The sequence below is a fragment of the Tenrec ecaudatus genome, chromosome X (genome assembly GCF_050624435.1).
Source record: "Tenrec ecaudatus isolate mTenEca1 chromosome X, mTenEca1.hap1, whole genome shotgun sequence".
Taxonomy (NCBI): Eukaryota; Metazoa; Chordata; class Mammalia; order Afrosoricida; family Tenrecidae; genus Tenrec; species Tenrec ecaudatus.
The window spans coordinates 91,067,693-91,092,404 of record NC_134548.1 but is presented as its reverse complement, the minus strand read 5'-3'; the positions used below and the strand labels follow the sequence as shown (position 1 = coordinate 91,092,404).

Here is a 24,712-nt window from a genome sequence, read left to right as displayed (position 1 = left end):
AAACTGTGATAACAGTAAATTAAATTTATATTTTTATAATAAAAATATACAGGAAACATATAGCCATTTGCATAGTGTTCCTGAAATAGTGTTCTACTGGCTTTATCACGGCTGTTAAGTCCATTTCAAGGATGTTTCCTTTAGTCCATTAGTTTGGATAATGAACCCTATAAAGTACATTTATAACTTGTGGCACTGGCAAGGAGATGGATTCTAATTTTCATCTTTTTATCTAGACACATTGAAAGAAGGTCAATGGAGGGGTCTATGTGATTCATTGTTCCAACACATATCAGATGACAGAGACCTGATAATGTCCATGCATAAGTGTATTCCTTATTTGGAAACAACACTTGAAAGAAATCTTTCTATGGTAGACCTGTGAACTAAGGTAGTAACAAATATTAAAAGAAGCTCTATCCACCCCACCCACCTTTTTTTTCTGATAAAAACATTATCAAACATGTGACCAGAGAGCTATTCTTGAACAAAAGAGCAACACTTAACAGCAAAATAAAAAAGGTCTTAGTGGTTTTTACTGATTGTGAACAGTATATGTAACATGCTATTTAATTAACTTTTTTCTTCCTCTTTTCGTATAGCTATTTAAAGCAGTGTTTTCTATGCAAAGGAGAAGTGTTTGTTTCTAAATATTAGAAAAGTGAAAATACTTATTCTAATTTTACCATTACTTGTTAATGACATTCAGGATAGATATTTAAGTGAGATTTCGTAGTTATTTTCCATTTCAAAAAATTGATGGCAGCAAAAGTAGCCCTGGTGTTGCAGTTGTTAGTCAGAATTAACAGCAATGGTTGTACAGCAAAATAGGATCTTTTTCCTTTTCATTTATTAGCAGTTTTATGTTAAAAATGTTAAAATTATAGGCAATTTAAGTTTATCTTCACAATAATTAGTTTTAAGCTTTAAGAGTGGTAGCTGATTATTATGTTAATTTTTAAAAATATTTAGTCATTAACATGAACGTTTTGTTGTGCTTATTTATCTTTATAGATGTAAAGCAATCATAGATCAGTTTGGCCAGAGAATAATCTCTAAGCATTTCATTGTGGAGGACAGTTATTTTTCTGAGAACATATGTTCAAGTGTACAATACAGGTAAGGCACTGTTACACCCATTTGAGAAAACTTGCCCGTGATTATGTTGACATTTGCCTATGATGAGGCTGCTCTTCAAGTATGGTGTACACATAGAACAAACCTAAAATATACACAATATCCTGCCACTAATCTCTTATGGGATATGGTTTTGGGGGAGCCCAGCATATCTTCCTGTGTCTCAGATGTGTTAAGTCTGCAGATCACACATCCTTCTTTCATGAGCCCAAAATATATTAAAACAAAAAAAAAAACTTGACTTGGTTTTCTGAGGTGATGCTTTTATCCTCATGTAAATCTTTGAAATATGCCATCTGGTGGTTATGTAAATATAAGTGAAACTTGTCCATGAAATCGGAATCACTGATTTATTTGCTATTTTGTGTGTTATAGGCAGATCTCCAGGGCAGTCTTAATTACAGATAGATCTCTGCTAAAAACAGATTCAGATCAACAGGTAATTTTTGTTCTCAACTTTTTAATAATATATTCAAGATTAAGTTACATATTAATATATAAATCAGTATTGCTGAAATAAAATATATCAAATCACAGATACTAGTTGGTTTTAATAACTTTTAAGAGTTACGTAATGGTTTTAATGCAAATGCTGTGTTTCTTAAAAAGAATTTTCTTCTAGCACAAGTTATTGTCTCCTAGATTTACTCTGGGAATGTTGGACCAAAGCTTAATTTTCAACAATTATTTTTATGACACAGAAACTACAGTATTGTGGTAAAGAAAAAGAATCCTAAGATAACACACTTTAAAAAATGTTCCAGTGAAAGGATTTATAGTAACCACCCGAATCGTCATGGTGATAACCTCATCACCAGCATTAGACCTGGTGTGAATGAACTTTAGGCTTCTCAGAATATTGCAATAGTTCCTAGAGTTGCTATTTCCTCAGTACCATCATCCATCATTGTTTGTTCCAGTGCCCGCTTCCTCCTTTGTACTCCTAATCCCATAGGAATTTCTCTATGCCTGGGGTCTCCCTCAGTCTGGACACATATATCCCAGCAATATGTTCCTTTTCATTATAAAATGAGTATTTTACAACAATGACCAAAAATTGTCCCCTTACTCAGTGCATGTGACTGTCAGATATATGCTATATGCAGTACTGCTTATGAAAAGCTCCTAAAATTCTTCAAATTATAAGCATTTTATTATATAAAATAGATGTGTCCATTCTCCATCTGGCACAAATACTTTCGTTTCATTAGTCAGCAAGCCATGCCTTTTACATATAAGCCATTGTGTGCTAGCTAGATGTTGAAGAGATAGTGGTAGCCATCATCGCCTCTTGGCCCTCAAAGAACTTCCTGTCTAGATGATATAGACAAGTAAATAACAGCTACAATTCAGTATAACCAGTGAAAGCATGAGTGTAGTATAAGAAATTCTACAATAACTATCGTAGCACTAATTACAAAAGTATACCAGGGGTACCCCCCCAAAAACCGGATTTTTCTTTCATTCAAAGCTGTGTATCTAAATTTTTTTACAAAACAATCATCACCTTCAAAGTACTCTCCATTATACGTAATACATTTGTCAAATCTGCAGTTCCATTCTTGGAAACATTTTCCAGCTCATCTGTTTGGATGACTGACAGCACCTCCCGTGTTCTGTGTCTGCATCATTAAATTGTCATCCTTTCATGTCCCTCTGCATTCGGGGAAACCAAAAGAAGTTGCGTGGTGCGAGGTCAGGTGATTCAGGTGTGTAGGACAAGAGAGGCATGCAGTTTTTTGCCCAACACTGGCCCACTGAGATGGCTGCATGAGCAGGTGCAAAGTCATGGTGACAAAACCAGTCCCTCATCTGCCACAGTGTCACACACTGTTATTCAAATTTTTCAGATTCTCTAAATAGAAAGTTTGATGAACAGTCTGACCTAGTGGAACAGACTCCAAGTGCACTATGAATTGACATTTTTCATCCAGTTGGGAAGTTGATGGATGTCCAGAACAAGTTTTGTCATCAATCCGATACTTCACTTTTTTGAAATGAGAAAACCACTGGTACGCTTGTGTTTTTCCCATAGTGTTGTCCTTGCAAGCTGTGTTCCACATGACAACAGTTTGTGGCCACACTGTTCTATTACATCGACTATCACAAAAAAATGAGGGATTAGTGAAACTGCTTTTACAAAAAAGATTCACTGTGACCAGAGAGGACCTTCCCAGGCACTGCCGCTGGTTGTACTAACGCAGAGCAAGTCGCTCCATCCATGCGCACGTAGCCGGACAAAGGCATACTATGAAAGCGTCGCTCTGCTCAGCGTGATTCCGGTTTTGGGGGGGTATCCCCTCATATAATTGTTGATCAGCTCTCCTAATAAGCCATGAATTTTATGAATGGGTTGAAAAATGACAGGGATGCACAAAAGTGAAAAGGAAAAATAGAGACAACTCTGTGTAGAAATTGCGAATTGGTTATTGAAAATGGATGTTAGTGCAAAGAAGGTTTTATTCTTCCCCCTTCTAAAAAATATAGACTGGAGGAGAATAACTAATGGAGCAAGCCCGATAAAGTTGGGGAAGATGGGATTCAAAGAATGAATTGACCTTAGAAAGAATATGGGACACCCAGAAAGGAGAGTGAACGCAAGACCATTTTTAGACTTGGGAGGTTCCGTTTAATTGGTTCCATTTGTTCATTAAATGACAAGATAAGGTCCTCTTCTAATTGGAGATGCAAGAGTCGGGATAAAGCTCAAGGACAGTTTTGAAATTTGGAGAATTTTGAGAGTGGAGAGTTATCTAATTCACTATTTTAGAGTTGGTTTGCTGGGCAGAGTTTATAAATGTATAGTGACAGTACATTCTCTTCCGTCATCCAACCTGGTCATTGACTTGTGAGAGACCTCTAATTCCGTGTGCCCTCTGCATCCTCTTAGTCTGTCTGCTCTCTCCTGCCCTCTTCTTTTTTCATGTCTTAAACCTCCTGGTGGATCTTCTGAGTGGCTTTCCCTCTAACGTTGTCAGTTCCCATAGAAATTTGTCCTTACAAACAAAGGTCTCATTCCTGGAACAGGCTATAATCTGCACCTGGATAACCGAGGCTTCTTGACAAAACCAGACAAATAGACAGATTGAGGTTGCCATGAAGTGATGACAGCTAGCTTCCCTCAGGTAGATCTTTGGTCCCCTGTCAATCAACTCTTCTAGGATCCACAGGCAGCTCCCTCTCCCTTTCTCTTCAGTGTCTATTCAAAGTCTTAAACTCTTTCATCAACTCTAATCCTCTCACCTGCTTCACTGAGAGAAGGGAGGCAAAACACCCCATGGAATAGCCTTTGACTTCCTGCCCTGTCACCCACAACTTATGTATACCGGCACAGATAAATGATGAGGCCACTTCCTCCGCATCCAAATCCAACTTCTTTCACATTTGCTTCCTCCCACTACCAGTCTTCCTTGGGTCCTATTTTGACACTAGTATTTTGTTTTAACTGGGGGAAATAAAACCAAGACCCCTCACTTGACTCTAGCCCTGTTTCTATTTAGTATCCAACCTTTCAGCTCCTCGTAGCAAGCATTTTCAAGACAATATGTATACTTGCTGCCTCTAGCTTCTTCCTTCCCATTTATTTCTAGACCACAAAAACTTGTTCTATAACTCTCTTTTACTATAGTTGCTTTTTCTGCATAACTTCATATTTGTCAGGGTCAGGGGATAAAGTATAGCCTTGTTCTACGAGGATAATTCTGCTACATTTACAATGCCGGCTTTCCCCTTCCCTCTTGAAATGCTGTACTCCTGTGGTTTCCAGGCTCTGTGCTCTTCTGGTTCTCCTCCTGACTCATTACGTATTCCCTGCCTACTGTCTTTGTGGGCTCGTTTTCTTTGCCCTTGGCTAAAATATTAGAGTTTCTCAGAATTCTCATTTCAGCCCATAATTTCTTTAGCTTTATACACACACACTCGCTGGATAACTCCATCTATACTTACGGTTTTAGTTCCACATAGATATTGGTGACAGTCACTTCTGTGTCTCTCAGGATTGTCTGCCTCCCATAACATGGCTGGCACCTGTACTCCCTTCTAAACTTCCTCTTACTCCATGGCTGGCACCTGTACTCCCCATGGCTGGCACCTGTACTCCCTTCTAAACTTCCTCTTACTCCAGTGTTCTACTTCTATGAATAGTGCCACCTTCCAACTACAACTACAATAGCTTCTTTGGTCTCTTACAGCTCCTTGTTCTGTTAGTCTGGGTAGACTAGAGAAACAAATCCATAGACACTCATATGTGTATGATACAGTTTTTTTTTTTAATTTATTTTTATTTTTTTGATACAGTTTTATATGAAGGGTAATTGTACATTAGTAAAGCATCCCAACGTAGTCCAGTCCAAGCCCATAAGTCCAGTGTTAGCCCATATTTCCAATACCAATCTATAAAGTCCTCTTCAGACTCACAAAACACATGCAGTGATGCCGAATATAGGACGATCCCAGGCCAGTGGGTAGAAAGTCTTTGGATCCAGTGCCTGGCAGAGGTCTCCACGTAGCTTCTCCAGTTCCCAGGGGACGGGGTCTATCAGCGTAGTGCCATGTGTCTTGTCAAAACCAGACAAATAGACAGATTGAGGTTGCCATGAAGTGATTGTCTTGCAGGATTGTCCTCAGGATTGTCTTGCAGGAAGTGAGCAGAGAGAGAGAGAGGTGTCTCACGCCTCCAAGGGAGTGAAAAACCAGAATTCTGAGAAGGCCATGCCTCATTGGTTTTGTCTTGATTAACAGACCAGGCTTCACCCCTTCACTCATAATCCTTTCAAATTGGCACCAGATTATGTAACTACCACACTTGTCTCCTAGTTCCTGTCAATTTACTTCCTCGAAATTGCTTCAATTTGCCTTTCCTCTTCATTCTCACTTGCACTGCTTTTGTTAAGGGACTCCCCATTTCTGCTTTCTAACTGTTCTCCTTGCCTCTTGTCTCTTTCAGATCCATTTACCACATAGCCATCAAATTAATCAGTCAAAATCATGTTTTTGACTTTCCTTTTGTTTCCTATATAGAATTTTTTCCTTTATCCCTCTTAAAATTTTTGAAGTAAAAGTGAAATGATGGGAATTAGAGAAAGAATATGCAAGTGGTAACTGGAAGTTGAGAGAATTATTTTTTAATGACTTAGAATATCTATGAAGTTTGAGACAGGTGCCTTCTGAGAGCCAGAGAGCGAAAGTTCTATGGTAGGGACCTATTGATTTATTTCAATAAACAAATGATAATCTTAGGAAACAAAGGATGTTGTTTTATGTTGGTATAGTCCTTAGGGTACCGCTCCAGTTATGGTTATACAATTAGTTGTAATCTCTTGATATCTTTAATGCCTAAGTATATAATTTTCTTTCACGAGTAGCAGCCAAAAACATGACATGAAACCTTAAGAACACAGTTTTTGACATGGTTTGAACCAAAAATTACATATTCAAGTAATGTGCTATTGCAACACGTGTGGTTATCAAAATCAATTTCTGTTTTTAGGATTTGCTGTAGGCATCTCTTTTGAGAGCTTTCAGTGTAACATTCCCAGACAAAATATAAGCATGACACAGGGAAAAGTGAAAATTGGGGCTTTAATCTTTAGTAGAAATTATTTTCAATATGAGAGGACACCGTTTTCTTAGGTTGAAGATTGGATTGAGATTTAATATAGACGTGTGAAGTGTTAAAGAGAAACATTGACCTAGTGGTCATTACTGTCTAAAATATAAAACTAGAGAACAAATTTTTTCATACACGAGTAAGCATTTTAATACAAATATTACACTTGACAGTTAACAGAACTCTAATGATATAAATTTGAACATGAGCTCTAATAACTCTGTCTGATTTTTGTTTCTGATTTTTAGATTTCTATTTTGATAGTCCCAGCATCGGAAGCAGGAACTTCAGCTGTTCGGGTCATTGAGTTATGTTCTTCAACTATGACGTGCTTGAAAGGCACCTGTAAGCACAGTAGACTATGGTTATTAATCCTATGATTTTAAGTAGTAAAGGAGAAACTATTGCTATAATTGTTATAGTTAAAGTAATAGAGATTACATAATATGCTATGTTTTTAAATATTTTTTCGCATAGGATATGTTCATGAAATAAGTCGTGTTTAACTGTTTCCTTGCCTCTAAATATTTCTGTATAATTCATTCATTTGTTTGTTTGAAAATATACACAGTAGAGGTTACATTATTTAAACATATTCCAGTGACATTATTTGTATTCTGTGAGTTGTACTCAAAGAACTATTCTTACTGCCCTTTTGTGGTTAAATCTTCACAGGATCAATATTTAAAGGTCTCCAATGAGGAAAGTTTGTTGATGCTCTAATTCTTTCTATGGTCTTTCTTAAGCTTGGTGTAAGCCTTTCAAAGAATTTTTTTTGATCTATGACTGATATCACTAGGTCAGTTTTAGATTTTTCAAAACTTTATTTTCAAATAATTGAAGATTCATAGAAATTTGCAAAGATATTAGAGAGAGGTCCGTTGTACCCTTTACCTAGTTTCTTCTAATGGTTATATCTGAAGTATAGAGTACAATATAAAAACTGCACATTTGCTACTTTTTGAATATATATACCACTTATATATACATAATATTCTACCTTGGTGGTATAGTGGTTGCAAGTTGAGCTACAATTCACAAGGTCAGCAGTTCAAATCTAACACCTGCTCCTTGGGGGAAAGGTGGGGCTGTCTACTCCAATACATAGTTACAGCCTCAGAAACCTACAGGGGAAGTTCTACCCTGCCCAATAGGATCCCTATGAGTCAGCATCAACTTGATAGAAGTGAGTTGGTTTTGTTTTCAGAATATATGTAGATTACAACAGAGGTAATGAAAGCAAAATCCTCACAACTGGACCAAGAGACAACATCATGATAAAACAGAGAAAAGATCAAAGTTGTCAAGGATCTCATTTATCTTGAATCCATAATCAACGCTTATGGACACAGCAATCAAGAAAATAAACAATGCACTGCACTGGGAAAATCTGCTGCACGAGGCCTCTTTAATGTGTAGAATAGCAAAGATATTAGGTTGAAGATTAAGGCGTACCTGACCCAAACCATGGTATTTTCAATGACTTCATCATGCTTGTGAAAGACAGTGATTAAAGAATACTGCAGAAAAATCGATCCATTGTCATTACAGTGTTGGCGTGGACTGCCAGAAGCACCAACGAATATGTCTTGAGAGATGTATAGACAGAAAGCTTCTTGGAAAGAAGAATGGCAAGACTTGGTTTCATATACTTTAGATATGTTATCTGGAGTGACCAGTCCCTGATAACGGACATCATGCCTGGTAATATGAAGAGTCAACAAAAGAGAGGAAGATCGTCAGGGAGAGAGCTTCAGCAATGTGCTCAAGCATGGCAATGATCATAAGGATGTCGTAGGATCAAAAGTATAATTCTTAAGTCATTGGTTAGTTGTGCTTAATTTTATAAGCAACTGCTAAACTCTTGTCCAAAGTAGCTATGTCATTTTATATTTCCACTAACAATGTATAAATAGTTCAATTTCTCCACAGTCTCACCTTGTTTGGTGGTGTCACTATTATTTTATCTCTACTGAGAGATAACTAATTGTGCTTTGACCTTGTATGTCCCTAATGGCTAATGAGGAGTCCTTGGGTGGTGTCAATAGCTAATAAATGATAGGACTTCAAAACGTTTGTGGAAAAATTCTTTGTCTTTCAATTATATTTTTCTGTGAATTTTTTGATGCCTTCGTGTACTTGGCTGTTTATCCAAATATTACAGCAGTGTTTCCCAAAAGTGGGTATGAGGAAGTAAAATGATCTGCAAAGGCAGATACCTACACCCAAAAGGAAACACACACACTCTCTCTCTCTCTCTCTCTCTCTCTCTCTCTCTCTCTCTCTCTCTCTATATATATATATATATATATATATATATATATATATATATATATATATATATATATATATATATATATATAAACTGAGAGAACTGAAGAAGAATTCAAGCCTTGCATTGCAATATTGAAAGATGTTATGGACAAAATATTGAACAATGCAGGAGGAATCAAAAGAAGATGGACAGAATACACAGAGTCACTGAACTAAGAAGAACTAGTTGACATTCCTCCATTTCCAAAGGTAGCAGAGGAAGAATCAGTGGTACTGAAAGAAGACATCCAAGCTGCATTAAAAGCATTAGACCAAACCAAAGTTCCAAGAATTGATGGACTACCAAAGGAAATGTTTCAACAAACTTATGAAGCACTGGAAGTACTTCATCTATGCCAGGAAATTTGGAAGATAACTACTTGGCCAGTTGAGTGGAAGAGATCCATATTGGTACCCATTCCAAAGTAAGGTGACTCAACAGAATATTCAAATTATAGAACAGTATCACTGATATCATACAAGTAAAATGTTGCTGAAGATCATCCAACAATGATTGCAACAGTTCATTGACAGGGAGCTGACAGAAGTTTATGCCGGGTTCAGAGAGGACATGGAACAGGGAATATCATTGCTGAGGTCAGCTGGATCATGGTTGAGAGCAGAGAGTACCAGAAACATGTTTACTTTGGTTTTCCTGACTATGCCAAGACATTCCACTGTGTAGGTCATAACACACGGTTGATAACCTTGAGAAAAATGGGATTCCCAGAACACTACATTGTGCTCATGCAGAACCTGTACATGGGTCTAGAGCAGTGGTTCTCATCCTGTGGATCACGACCCCTTGGGGGGTGTGGAACGACCCTTTCACAGGGGTTGCCAGATTTATAACAGTAGCAAAATTACAATTATGAAGTAGCAATGAAAACAATTCTATGGTTGGGGGGGCGTCACCACAACATGAGGGGTGCATCATCAGGAAAGTTGAGAATCACTGGTAATAGAGGCAGTTACACTTCCTTCTAGGTTGTCACTTTCCTACAAGTGTTCCCTATGAATTACAACTTAATAAAAAGAAGAGCAAAATCCTCACAACTGAACCAATAGGTGAAATCACGATAAATGCAGAAAAGATTCAAGTTGCCAAAGATTTTGTCTTGCTTGGATCTACAATCAGTGCTCATGGAAACAGCAGTCAAAAGATCAAATGACACATTGCATCGGGTATATCTGCTATACAAGACTTCTTTGGAATCATGGAGCAAGGACTTGGTCTTCTTTGGAGCAAGGATATTACTTTGAGGACTAAGGTGCACCTGACCCAAGCCTGGTATTTTCCATTGCCTCATATTCATGTGAAAGTTGAACATTGAATAAGAAAGACTGAAGAAGGGTCAATGCATTTGAATTGTGCTGGCGAAGAATATTGAAAGTACCATGGACTGCCAACAGGACCAAAAAGGCCGTCTTGGGAAGAGTAAAGCCAGAGAGCTCCTCAGAGGCAAGGATAGTAAGACTTTTTCTCAGGTACTTTGGACACATTGTCAAGAGATATCAGCTCCTGGAAAAAAGGCATGCTTGGTAAAGTAGAGCGGCATCGAAAAAGTGGAAGGCCTTCACGGAGATAAATTGACACACAGGCCACAACAATGGGCTCACAGTGATGGCCGGTGGATTGTTCTGTTGTGCATAAGGTTGCTATTGACTGGAACAGACTTGATGGCACCTAACAACAACAATAACACTTCAACCCAGATTATGGGCAAAGGTTTTTAATTGCCAGGGGAATGTTGAGTTATTTTTTGCTGAAAGGGACGTGAAATAAACTTGAAAATCTATGAATTATAGTTTCAATCCTGTACAGAAATGCTTCAGAAGAAAAACCTCATGATCCATAGCCACCTATTCAGCCCTTAAAAACCTATGGAACCCACTTCTATTCTGATGCTCATGGGGTTGCTGTAAGTCAAAATTAACCCGATGGCAGCTAGTCATGGCTAATGGAGTCGACTATCTTTTCATTTGCTTTGTGGCTACATATGTATTCTTTATAGTATATTCTCTGTTTATGTTTTAGGCCATTTTCTAATTAGATTGTTTCTTTTATTGTTGTTTTGAGAATTGTTTATATCATGTAAAATGAAAATCATTTGCTTTCCATGTAGCTTTCAGATATTCTCTCATTTTCTTTGAACAGTTTTTTTTTGCAAGACGAAACTTTTTGTTTTGATGAAATCCAATTTATCAATTTCTTTTTCATTATGAACCATGCTTTTGTCTAAGGTCACTTTAGCAAGATGTACTGTCTATACTCGAGTATAAGCCTACCCGAATATCAGCAGAGGCACCTAATTTTACCACAAAAACTGCATTAAAAATGTGCTGGAAAACCCGGCTTATACACGAATATATACGGTAAATTCTAAAGAGATTCTCCTAAGTTTTCTTCTAAATGTGTGACAGTTCTCACATTTTACATTTAAATTTTTGTATCAAGTGTGATTTTTTAGGTTTAAGTTCTCATTTTTTCCTTTGGATATACTGTACTTTACCAGGAATTGGTTAATGCTGATGTCATGTCCAAACTGCACATCAGTATAATCAGTATGTACTTGCCAAAATAAAAATGTCAAAGTAAAGAATGTATACTTACCATTCTCATTTTAAAAAGCATTTCTGGTTGCACTTCTTCCAAGACAGATTTACTTGATTTTCGGCAAGCATCAACTCTTCTTTGGTTTTCCTTACTCATTGTCCAGCTCTCACATACATATGAGGTGATTAAAAACAGCATAGATTGGGTTACAAAGAGACACCATTGTTTTTTAACACTTTAAAGAGGTCTTTTGTAGCAAATTTGCCCAATACAAAACATGGTTTGATTTCCTGGGTTGATGGTAGATCCCAGTATAATGAAATCCTTAACAACTTCAGTCTTTGGTTGTCTTGATGCTGATTATTGGTACAGTTGTAAGGAAAGTCTTCTCTTTCCGCAGGCCAGGTTTTATGATCGACATGTTGTTAAGGAGGGTTACTCCAATCCTGATACCATGTTCTTCTTTCTGCTTTGCTCTCGCTCCTCAGAGTATTTATTTCTGAGCATACAAACTGAGTAGGTGGCAAGAAGAAACAATCCTGACACACAACGCCTCTGATTTGTAAACCACACGTGCTGCTTATTCCATGGGAATGACTGCCTCTGGGTCTATGCACCATTTCCAAATCGGGATTTCCAGTTCTTTACAATTGTAACAACAGCATTGGGACATGTGACCACATATGAGTTCACTAGGAGAAGGGATTTCATTGTACTGGAATCCATAATCAACCATTTTAGACATTCAAACTCAGCATTAGACAACGGTTGATTCCTTTGAGGTAGGGACTGGACATCCCTGCACTCTCCCATCTTTCTGTACCAGTTTTGACACTAACCCTCCGTCCTATTGGACTCTCTGCTTCTTTGCTGAATTCAAATTTGCTGTTGTTTTTAGGTCCTGTCCGTCATTTCCTACTCACAGTGACTCTGTAAAACAACAAAACACTGCCCGGTCCTGTGCCATCCTGACAATTGTTCTTAGGAATCCTAGACGCAGCCACTGTGTTGATCCATCTTGTTGAAGGTCTTCCTATTTTTCACTGCCCCGCTACTTTATCAAGCATGATATCCTTCTGTGGGGGTGCATCTCTCATGACAACAGTCTAAAGTCGGAGAGACACAGTCTCATCATCTGTGTCTCTAAGGAGCAATCTGGCCATACTTCCTACGAGACAGACTTGGTGTCCTTTTGGCAGTTCATAGTACATTCAACATTCGTCACCAGCACTCCAATTAAAATGCATCAGTTCTTCTTCGGTTTTCCTTATTCACGTACAATTTTCACATGCACATGAGGTAGTTGAAAATACCATAGCTTAGACCAGTGATACCCTAGTCTTCAAAGGAACATCTCTGCGTTTCAATACTCTAAAGAGCGCTTCTGCAGCAGATTGATCCAATGCAACATGTCTTTTGATCTCTTAACTGCTGCTTTCATGAGCATTGATTCTGGAGCCAAACAATACGAAATCCTGGACAGCTTCAAACTTTTCTCTATTTGTCATATTACCTACTGATCCCATGTTGAGGATTTTGGCTTTCTGTATATTGAGTTGCAGTGCGTACTGCAAGGTACAATCCTTGATCTTTATCAGCAAGTGCTTCAAATCCTCACTTTTAGCAAGCAAGGTTGTGTCATCAGCATATTGTAATTTGCTAATAAGACTTCATCCAGTCCGTTTTCTTCTGAAAATCCATCTTCTCTGATTATTTGCTCAGGATACAGATTGAGCAAGTATGATAATAGGATATAACTCTTTGGCACAAGTTTCCAATTCTAAACCATACAGTATGCCTTTTTTCTGTTTGCTCAACTGTCTCTTGGTCCATGTACACTTTCCGCAAGAGCACAACGAAGTGTTCTGGAATTCCTATTCTTCTCAAAACTATCCATAATTTGTAATGATCCACACAGTTGGATGCCTTGGCAGAGTCAAGAAAACAGAAACATCTTTCCGCTATTCTGTGCTTTCAGCTAAGATCCATCCAACAACAGCAAGGATATGCCTTTTTCTACATCCTCTTCTGAATTCAGCCTCAGTCTCTGTGGCAGCTCCTTGTAAATGTTCTGTTGCAACCATTGCTAGATGTTATTCAGCAAGATTTTACTTGCATGTGATATTAATGATATTGTTCTACAATTTGAATATTCTGTTATATGGCTCTCTTGCAGTTGGTTTGCTAAGAAGCTATCTTCTAAACTTTATCGGCTTGTTGAAACATTTCAGTTGGTATTCCATCAATTCCTGGGGACTTGTTTTTGGTTAAGGTTTTCAATGCAGTTTGAACTTATTTCCTTCAGTATCAATGGTTCTTGCTCATATGCTAATTTTTGAAATAATTGAATGCCGACCAGTTCTTTTTGGTACAGTGACTGTATTCTTTTGATGCGCCCCGAATCGTTCAATATTTTGCCCTTGGAATTTTTACCATTGCAACATGAGGCTTGAATTTTTTCTTTAATTCTTTTAGTTTAAGATATGCTGAGCATGTTCTTTCTTTTTGATATTCTAAAACAAAACCCAAAATAGCAAGGGGAGGTAATATTAAAGAACTGAAGGACAATTACGTGCTTCATCAGTGCTCTACCACACCCTGGACTTATCATCCCTTCTGTGTGGCTTTCTGAGAGATACTGTCCAATTATCTTGCAGATGGGTTTTGGGTCTTTACTACATCCCCACCCCTTCACATCGATTTGGTTGCTTGGTTTTAAACTTCTGATACCGTTTCCTGTTGACACCTCATGATCACACAGACTGGTGTGCTTCTTCTATGCGGGCTTTGTTGCTTCACTGCTAGATGGCCGCTTGTTTGATTACAATCCTTTAAGATCCAGACACTGTTTCCTTTAATACAGGACACCATCAGCTTTCTTCACTACATTTGCTTATTCATCCATTTTGTCTTCAGTAATCATGTCAGGGAGGTGAGTATCGTACAATTCCACATTATTAGAAGAAACCATTTTTGTACTGAGGTAAGATTAATTAGAGGACCAAAGTCCATCTGCTTCCTTGTTGTATTTGCATTTATATACATATAACAAACATACATAATTTAAACAGTGATTTATTTGCATATGTATGTATACCTATACAGAAATTTTTCCTTTTTAATTTTTTCTTTCTGTCCCAATATCATGGTTACCTATCGTTCACCTCTCAGTAATTCCTCTCAGATACAATTCTATTGATCAGAAATGACCAAAAAAGCTAGATCCTCCTTGCCATTCATTTTAGAACCCTTACTATTCCCCTGTACCCGTCTTTATTAGCTTACTGCTCTCCTCTCCCTGCTCCCTCTCTGCCCATGCCCACCCCCCATGAAAGTCTGTCCTGTTATTGTCTCTGCAGGATTGCCTATCCTGTCTATCTTGTATATGTAAACACACACACAAGTCCATCCCTGATTTATTTGTGATTACTTGTATGTACCTTCCCCCCTCACCCCCCCCTCTGGTTATTTTGTTGTTGTTTATTATTTTGCTTTATGTCCTTTTTTAATTGACTGACTTCACTCATCATAATAGTTTCAGGTCTGTCCACATCATGAAGTATTTTATGGTTTCATCACTGTTTTTAGGAATGCATCATCTTCAATTGTGTGTCTGCACCAGAGTTTACCTATTCTTTTACTGGTAGGCATTTGGGCTGTTGCTAGCTTATCACTGTTGTGAATTGTGCTGTTGTGAACCTGGGTGAGCATATATCTATTACTGTTTTGTCTCTTAATTTGGGTGGTGTATACCTATTAGACATATTTCAGGCTCATATAGTATTTCTGTTTCTAGTTGTTTTAGGTGAAGTCATACGGTTTTCCATATGATTGTGCATGTTTATAACCCTACCAGCAGTGTATGAGAGTTCCAATTCTTGCATACCACTCCAGAAATTTTTTTAAGTTGGCTATCATTGTGGGTATAAGGTGATAACTTATCGTTATTTTGATTTCCATTTCTCAGATGGCTAGTAGTACTGAGCACTTTTGTTAACCATTTCAGTGACAGTTTCCTGAGCTTCCTGTTTGTATGTTTAGTCCTGGATTATTTGTTTGTTTCTTATTGTGGTGTTACAAAAGTCTATACATTTTAGTAATTAGTCCCTTGTCTGTTATGTCATTGATAATTATTTTATCTCAGTCTTGGACTCTCTTTTCAGTCTTTTGATGAACTCTGGATGAACATAAATGTCTTATGTTCAGTAGATTCCAGTCATATATATTGGTTTCTGTGTATGTTTATTTTGTTATATTTTGTGGATTCTGTGTGCTCTGCAGTAGGGCCCTTAAGTTTATCTCAGTTTTCTCATTGTTTATCCTTATAGCCTTAGGATTTATATTTTGGTCTCAGATCCATCTTGAGTTCATTTTCGGGCATGAGGGTGAGATGTGAGTCCTGTTTCATTCTTCTGCAGCTGGAGCTCCAATTTTGTTTGCTCCATTTGTTGAAGAGACTCTCTTTCCCATTTGCTATTTATTGACCCTTTGTAAAGGTCAGTTGCATGGAGGTGGACTTGTTTATTTCTGGGTTTGTTGTATATATTTGTCACTATACCAATACCAAATTTTTTACTACTGTGGCTGTGTAATTGGTATAAGACTTCCCACTTTGTTCTTCTTTTAAGGAGCTCTTTCCTCGTCCTTGCTCTTTTCCCTCTTTATATCAAGTTAATAATTATTTTTTCGATTTTTAAAAGAATAAAGTTGGGTTTTGGATTGGAACTGTGTTGAATTTATAGATTGCTTTGGGTAGTATTGACTTTTTCACAATATTAAGTCTTCTCATCCATGAACATGAAATATTTTTTCCTTTTGTGCGACTCTTTTGCTTTCTTATAATGGTATATTTTTAAATCATTTTATTGGGGACTCGTACAGCTTTTATCACAATCCATACATATATCTATTACGTCAAGCACATTTGTATATATGTTCCCATAATCATTTTCAAAACATTTTCTTTCTCCTTGAGCTCTTGGTATCAGCTCCTCATATTTTCCCTCCTCCCTCGCCTCCCCTCCCTCTATTTAATCGTGTTTTTGTTTGCTTTTTACAGGTCTTTTGTTTCTTTGATTGGGTTTATTACTGCTTTGTCTTTTCTGTGGCTATTATTGTAAATGGGTTTTCTTGGGGTTTTGTTTTGTTTTTAGAGTTCTGCTCACTGGTATTCAGGAATCCAATTGATTTCTGCTTTTAATCTTGTAAAATACTACTTTACCAAATCCCTCAATTGTTTGTGACAAACTTTACAAACTTCGTGTGGAGTCTTTTGGATTTTCTACAAATGAAACAATATCATCTGCAAACAGTGAGAATTTCACTTCTTATTTGCCAAATTCTATTCCCTTGATTTCTTTTTGTTTTCTAATGATTCTGCATGAGATTTCCAGCATGATATTGAATAAGAGTGGTGACAGGGGACCTCCTTTCTGGTTCCCATTTGCAAAAAAATATTTTTTTTTTGCAAAACATTTCCTTCATTTAGTATGATAAGGTCTGTTGGCTTTTTATATATAGTCTATTATTTTGAGGAATTTCCTTTCAATATATTTTGTTGAGTGCTTTGTTATTTTTATTTTCTTTCAGAAATGGTTGTTGGTTATTGTCAAATGACTTCTCTACATATATTGATATGATCTTGTTTTTATCCATTGTATGTGCCATATTGCATTTATTGTTTTTCTAATGTTGACGCATCCTTGGTATGAACCCCACTTGATCATAGTGATATTTTTGATAAGTTATTGGATTCTATTGCCCACAATTTTGTTGACAGTGTGTCTATGTTTATGCGGGGTTTTGGTTTATAGTGTTCTGTCCTTAGACTGCTTGGCTAATTTTGCTGTCTGGGTTATGCTTGCTTCATGCAATGATTTTTTTGAATTTGCTGTCCCTTTCTGTATTCTGGAGAGGAGACCTAGTGCTATAGAGGTTACTTACTGGCTGCTAGCCACAATGCTACCATGAGGCAGAGGTTGACCAAACTTCCACTCTCTGTCTTTATGATTTGTTCTATAGTACCTCACGAGAGGAACAAATTCATAGAGACTTGTGTATAAGAAAGAGCTTTATATAAAGAGTAATTGTACATTAAAAAACATCCCAGGCCAGTTCAGATCAAGGCCATAAGTCTGATATTAACTCATATGTGTGATACCAATCTATAAAGTCCTCTTCAGACTCACAAACATATGCAATGATACTGATTCCAGGAAGAGCACAGCCCGGTGGGTGGGAAGTCTTGTGGATCCAGTGGCACCGCAAGCATCTCAGTGCTGGCAGGGGTCTGACATGGCTCCCCCAGCTCAGGGCACTAGTGTCTTGCCAGCTGCAATGTCTGCCAGGGAGTGAGCCTGCACCCCGCCTCCAGCGAGCTATTTATCTCTTTAGTGCCTCCAAAATTAGGTCAAGTTGCAACTGATTGACAAGCTAAACTCCACCCCTTCACTCTTAATCCTCTCAAATAGACAAAAGATTATAAAACTACCACAGTAGCCTGTCATTATTCTTTTCATTTCATTTGGATCTGTTGTGATGTCACCTTCTTAATATCTCATTTTAGATAGTTGCATCTTCTTTCCTATCCTTTGTTAAGTTTACCAGTAGTTCATCAATTTAGTTAATTCTTTCAAATCCACCTTTATGTCTTATTTATTTCTTTTCCATCAATTTTCTGGTTTTAGTTCATTCCTTTCTGCTCTAATCGTTATGATTTCTTTTCTCTTTTTATTGTAAAGTTTTTGATTTTGCCTTTTTTCTAGTTGTTTGAGGCGTTGATTTTGGATTGCACCTCTTTTTTCATGTTTTTTTAATTGCTATAATTTCATGCATTTTAACCTATTATGCAGTTGTTTTTAAGTAGTATGTTGTTCAGTCTCCATGTATTTAGCATTATATTATTGGTCTATCTGTTTTTTAACTTATTATGACTGGCTTTGCAGCCTAATGTGTGGTCTATTATCTAGTATATATTGTGTGCGCTGGAGAAGAATGTATAGGGTGCTGCTGTCTACTAAAGTGCTATATATATATATATATAGCAGTTTGAGCTGATTTAGTCATTATTCAGCTCTGCTGGTTTTTTTGTATTTCTCTCCTGATGATCTTTCTTTCCTTGGGAGTGTTTTGTTGAAGTTTCCTATTATTGTCAGGCAGTGTCTTCATTTCTTTGACAGTTTGATTAATGTATTGATTTGGTTGATTTGATTAATGTGTTTTACTTTGATGTCTTATTTTATCAGAGATTTATATTCCCACTACTGATTTTTCATGGTTACCATTGTTTTGATAAATATTTCTCCATATTTTCATTTTATTTCTTCCTTTGCCTTTGAGCTTAAGGTGCTTCCCTTGTAGGCAGTATAGATATGGGTCTTGTTTTCTAATTCACTCTGTTACTCTCTGTATCCTGATATATATTTAATCCATTGATGTTCATATTGATACATGGGAGTTCATTACTGCTACTTTAGTGTTTGTGTTTGTTTTATTTTTATCGACATTAAATCTTCTCAGGAGGTAGCATATTAGCAAGAACACATGGTGCTGAAGGAAGACGGTCAAGCTGCACTGAAAATACTAGTCAAAAAGAAGACTTTAGGAATTGAGGGGATATTAGTTGAAATATTTCAAGAAGCCGTTGAAGTACTGGAGGCACTCATTCCTCTATGCCAATAAATTTGGCATACGGCTGCCAACTGACTCTAAGAGATCCATATTTCTATTCATTCCAATGAAAGGTGATCCAACAACATGCAAAGTATACAATGTCATTGGTATCACGTGCAAGTAAAATTTTGCTGAAGATCATCTAACAATAGTTGTAACAGTACATTAACAGAGGACCTGAACCAGGGATATGATTGGTGATAGCAGGTGGCTGAAAGGATAACTTAGCAGAAAGATGCTTACTTGTGTTTTATTGACTCTGCCAAGGCATTCAATTGTGTGGACCATAACAAACTATGGATAGCTTGAGAGCAATGGGAATACCAAGAAACTTCATTGTGTTCCTGTGGAAAGTGTGCTTGGATCAAGGTGCAGTGGTGCACACAGAACAAGGGAATGCTACATGGTTTAAAATTTGGAAATGTGTGTGTGTCAGGGTTGGATCTTCTCAGCATACTTATTCAATTTGTATACTAAGCAAATCATCAGAGAAGCTGGATTATATGAAAAAGAATATAGTATCAGATTGGAAGACTTACTAACAATCTGTGTTATGCAGATGATACAACCTTGCTTGCTGAAAGTGAGGAAGAGTTGAAGCGCTGCTGATGGTGATCAAGGATTGTTCTCTTCAGTATGGGTTACAACTCAATGTAAAGACAAACCAAACACTCACAACTGAACCAATAGATAACATCATTGTTAAATGGAGAAAAGGTTGAAGTTGTTAAGGATTATATTTTGTTTGAATGTGCAATCAATGCTCATAGAAGCAGCAATCAAGAGATCAAAAGACATGTTGCATTTGGGTAAATCTGTGGCACAAGACTGCTTTAGAGTAGTAAAAAACAAATATGTTACCTTGAGGACTAAGACGTGCCTGGTCCAAACCAAAAATCAAACTCACCACCATCATCATATCAATGCTGACTTATTAGGACCATTTGTGGGTTTCTGAGACTGCAACTATTTATGAGAGGAGAAAGCCCAGTCTTTGTCCCATGGGGCTGCTGGTTGTTTCAAACTGCTAGCTCACGTGGATTGCAGGCCAGTGTATAGCCACTATGCCACCAGGGCTCATGTCTGTCCCATGCCATGATACTATCTGTTGCCTCTTCTACATGAGAAAATTGGACATTGAATAAGTACGATGACTGAAGAAGAATTGATGTGTTTGAATTGTGGTTCTGGAGAAGAATATTGAAAATATTCTTGGACTACTAAAAGAACAAACAAATCTCTCTTGGAAGAAGTATGGCCAGAGTACACATTAGAGCCAAGGATGGCAAGACTTTGTCTCACATTCTTTGGAGAAATTTTATATGTAAACCCATCCCTGTAGAAGAGCATGGTGAGTGGTAATGTAGGGGGCATTGAAAGAGAAAAAGGCCGTCAAAGAGGTAGATTGACATGGTGTCTACAAGATTGGGCTCATGAATAGGATCACTTGTGAGGATGGTGCAGGACCGGGCAGTGTTTAGTTCTGTTGTGCATAGGATCACTGTGGGTCAGAATCTACTCAGTGGCGCCTAATAGCAACATTCCTTTAGGTTTTAGGTTTCTAATTTTTCTATTCCTTCCATTGTTCCCCTGAGTATTCCCCACATCTCATGAAGGGACCTAAACACCAACCTAATGAATTCTATGTCTGCTCATTCCAAAGGCCTCTTTGTCAGAGTCCTCCATTGGGCGGTGGTGCTTTTCTGTTTTTAATCTTTGTTTTGGAGGGATCACTGCAGATGTCTGCTGTTTCCACGGCATCACAGTGCAGGTAATAGGAATATCGTGCTTCTGGGTTTTGCAGGGGTAGTTTGCTCTCGCTAGTGACGTGTGTGAGGCCTAATAGGTACCAGAAAACATATAGTAAGGAAATGGAGATAAAGGAAGAAAGATGTATAAGTGGAGCAGTTGGGGCTTGGCAAAGAAGAGAGAGAATAAAATATAAGAACAGTAATAAATGGCCATCTGAGTAGTCCAGATTATTTGTATAAATAAGATGAAATTGCATTTTAAAAGGCATAATAAGAATAGGTATTGTGGAAATATATTTCACATAAAAAGGAGAAAGCAGAAAAGTTTAAGCAAGTATTTAGCAGGAGAAAAGTAAACAAATAATCACAGCAAAAGACGAGGATTGATTTATCTACATACTTAGTAGACAAAGTAGAAATAAAGAGAGAAAGAAGCAAAAAAGAGAGACGAGGAAGAAGACAAAAGATGAAATAAAAAGACAAGTAGGAAAAAGTGTGACTAAAAAGGCCAGAGAGCGAATGTACAGAGAAGAAAGGGGGGAATGTCGGGACACATGGCTTTGGTGTGAATGCTGGGATTGCAGATGCTTTCGCAGATTGCAGATGCTTTTGCAGTATGCTCCTAAAGGGTCTGGGCACTGGACAAGCGGTGCAGGGCAGGGGTCCTTTTTTAAAGAAAAAGAACCCTGAGGCGTTCCTGCTGGGCCTAGATCTGTGGGCCTGTTTGATTTTTTTTCTTAACCAGGAAGGTGGGTTTATTTGCACGGGATGAAGTCACAAAGGCAGAGGAAGTTGGAGAGAACTTGACAAAAAGAATAAAAATATTAAAATAAATAAAAATTACAAAAACCAAGGGGGGGAAATTAATTTGCGGTGTAGGTGTGGATTCCCAGTCCTTTTGAAGTATTACATGTCAACTGTAGGGGGGGAAGGAGGGCCGGGTCAGGGGAAGGGACACTGGGGAAGAAAGCAAGAAAGATGGAAAAGTATGTCAGAAAGCATTACTTGGGTAGACAGAATGTCTGTACCAAGGTGCCTACTTGATCTTCTATCCTCGCAGGGCCTCCAGAGGCCAGCGAAGTAAGAAGTGGATGGATGGGTTGGATCAGGGGCAAAGGAATGATCATTTTGTACAGCAGAGGGGGGTGGGTGCACAGAAACATCTCTGGCTGCTGGCCATGAAGTAAAGGGGAGTCAGTAATTATTTTCAGCAAAATTTTACTTATGTGCAATATTAATAATATTATTTTAATAATCTCCCATATTATTTTGAAAATCTTCCATTTTCTTTGGAATGGACACAAATATTGATCTCTTTCCATTGGTTGGCCTCATAACTATCTAACAAATTTCGTGTCTCATCTAAGTGTTACCTGCAAACATACTTTTGTATGTTGACCCAATTCAGTTAATAATCTTTTGATTACTGAGAGCCTTGTTGTTGTTGTTGTTGTTGTTTTTTACCAGTACCTTCAGTAGAATTTGTACTTCTTCCTTTGATAACACCATGGTTCTTGGTCATATGCTACCTACTGAAATGGTTGAATGTAAACCAGTTATTTTTGGTCCAGTGACAGGAGATATTCTAGTCTCTTCTGACATCCATTTCAGTCTTTTCTTTCTGGGCATTAATGTTCAGTGTGTCAAATTTATTTGTTGAGATGGAAATCAAGGTTGTATTCTGGGTTCTCTTTCACCTTTATTGTTCTTCAACCTTGAAGTTGAATACTTGCTCAGTTTCTGCCTTTTTCTGTCTGAAGATTTTGAGCTTCTCCATCATCACCTTCCACATATGTAATTCAATTTAATTCCTATGTATTCTTTCTGACAAGGGACATGAGTATAGTTGCCATTTTGTTGTTGAAAGAGTTATTTGTAGTGAGTTAGTCATTTGTCTAGAAAAAGTCTATCATGTGATCTCCAGAGTCATTTGTTTCTATCACCAAAGCTACATTGATCACTTTTGCATTACTCAATTGAGTTGTTAAGGGTGATGTAAAATTCTGTCTAAGTCTTCATTTGGTCCACCTAGAAGAAGACAGCTGGATATAAGGAAAAGTTACTTTCTGGAGGTTGTAATATGCTTTTTGTCCTTGAAATGTAATAATAACTATCATTGAGACTTTGCCAGGAGCTAGATATTAGACTAAGCATTCATTATTTTATATAGCCTTTAAAATAACCCTATGAAGGTAAGGTACTGTTTTCTCTGTTTTATAGATTAAGTAGGATTTAGGGAGATTAATTAGATTGCTTGATATCATACACCTTAGGAAGTGACAGAGCTGGAATTCAGAGCTAATTCTGATTCAGGACCCACACACCATACCACTATGCCAATGTAGAAATTGAACGAACAAAACTTTCCTCCGTGTACTTTTATTTCTTTAGTTATGTATTATAACCATTGTGCAAACCCTAAATTTATAGGCATTTTACTATTATACAATTAAGGAAACAATGTCCTCCCAAGGTTATTGCCCTGACTCACCATTCTAACTTTGCATTCAAGCCACTTCCATAGAAATAATAGGCTGTCCTGTAAACTAAACAATACCATTGAGGAATGTGCTGATGTTTGCCCATAAGCAAAGATGAGAAGGCAAAGAAAGGCAGGGAAACAGGATTAAAGTGGATCTGGAGCCCAAGGAAGGAACACAGGCTAGAAATAAGGAGAGCAGTGATACTATGCAGAGATTGTAACCAACATCACAGAATAATTTGTGTGTGAATTCTTGAAAGAAAACTAATTTGCTATGTAAATTTTTACCTAAAGCACACAAAAAAAGATTTTTAAAGAAAAAACAATAGTAGCCTACAAATACTTAGCTCTTACCAAATGCTGTTTGTCAGAGTATATAATTATAAGGGCTATTGTTAAGATTACACTGCTTCTCAGTGCAATTACAGCAAAACTGACTGTACATTTCTGGCCCTATATAAGAAACAGATCACAGATTATTTTTGTTTTATTGAAATATAATTAACATATACAATTCAACAAAACCAAAACAACTTGCTGCTATTGAGTTGATTCCAACTCATGGTGAGTCTATAGTACAGGGTAGAACTGCTGTGGAATTCTAAGACTGGTAACTCTTTGTGGGAGTAGAAAGCTTCATCTTTCTCTTGTAGAGCAGGCTGGTGGTTTCAAACTGCTGACCTTGTGAATCGCAGCCCAACGTGTGACAACTACACCACCAGGGCTCCCTACAATTCAATAGTTCCATCATATTAAGAGGGACATACAATCATCACCACAGTCAATTTTAGAACACTTTCTTCCTTCTGGTACTCATTGGTGTTGACTTCCTGTTTCCTCCTCCTTAGCCTCCCCTCCTGTGCCCCCAGGTGGCATCAATCCACATAGTGCTTTCCTACATCATAGCTTTACATATGTCCCTACTACTTAATAATATTTCATGGAATAAAAAAGAGATATTACATGTAAGATTTTGATTCCAAAATGGCAATTTTAAGTTATAGGAACAAAACTGCTTGGAAACATTGCTAGCAGAAGAAAAGCACAGCGTTTCAAAACACTGTCTTCATTTGTTATGAAATGAAATGGTAAATTTTAAATAAGATTTTTAAAGTTTAAATGCCAAATAGTAAAATCATTTCATAGCTTTATGGTATATTACATGAGAATACTGGTACAGTGGGAAGAATATT

At 37.4% G+C, this 24,712-nt stretch overlaps 1 protein-coding gene across 2 annotated transcripts in view; it reads left to right on the top strand.

Moving 5' to 3' along the window:
* The window catches only part of CHM (CHM Rab escort protein), a 216,316-nt gene that overhangs the window by 153,122 nt on the left and 38,482 nt on the right, over positions 1 to 24,712 (top strand). For both annotated transcript variants that reach the window (XM_075538794.1, XM_075538795.1), the window contains 3 exons: positions 1,015 to 1,119; positions 1,513 to 1,576; positions 6,994 to 7,090. In XM_075538794.1, the coding sequence (XP_075394909.1) occupies positions 1,015 to 1,119; positions 1,513 to 1,576; positions 6,994 to 7,090 (266 nt within the window). The remainder of the gene's footprint in view (positions 1 to 1,014; positions 1,120 to 1,512; positions 1,577 to 6,993; positions 7,091 to 24,712) is intronic.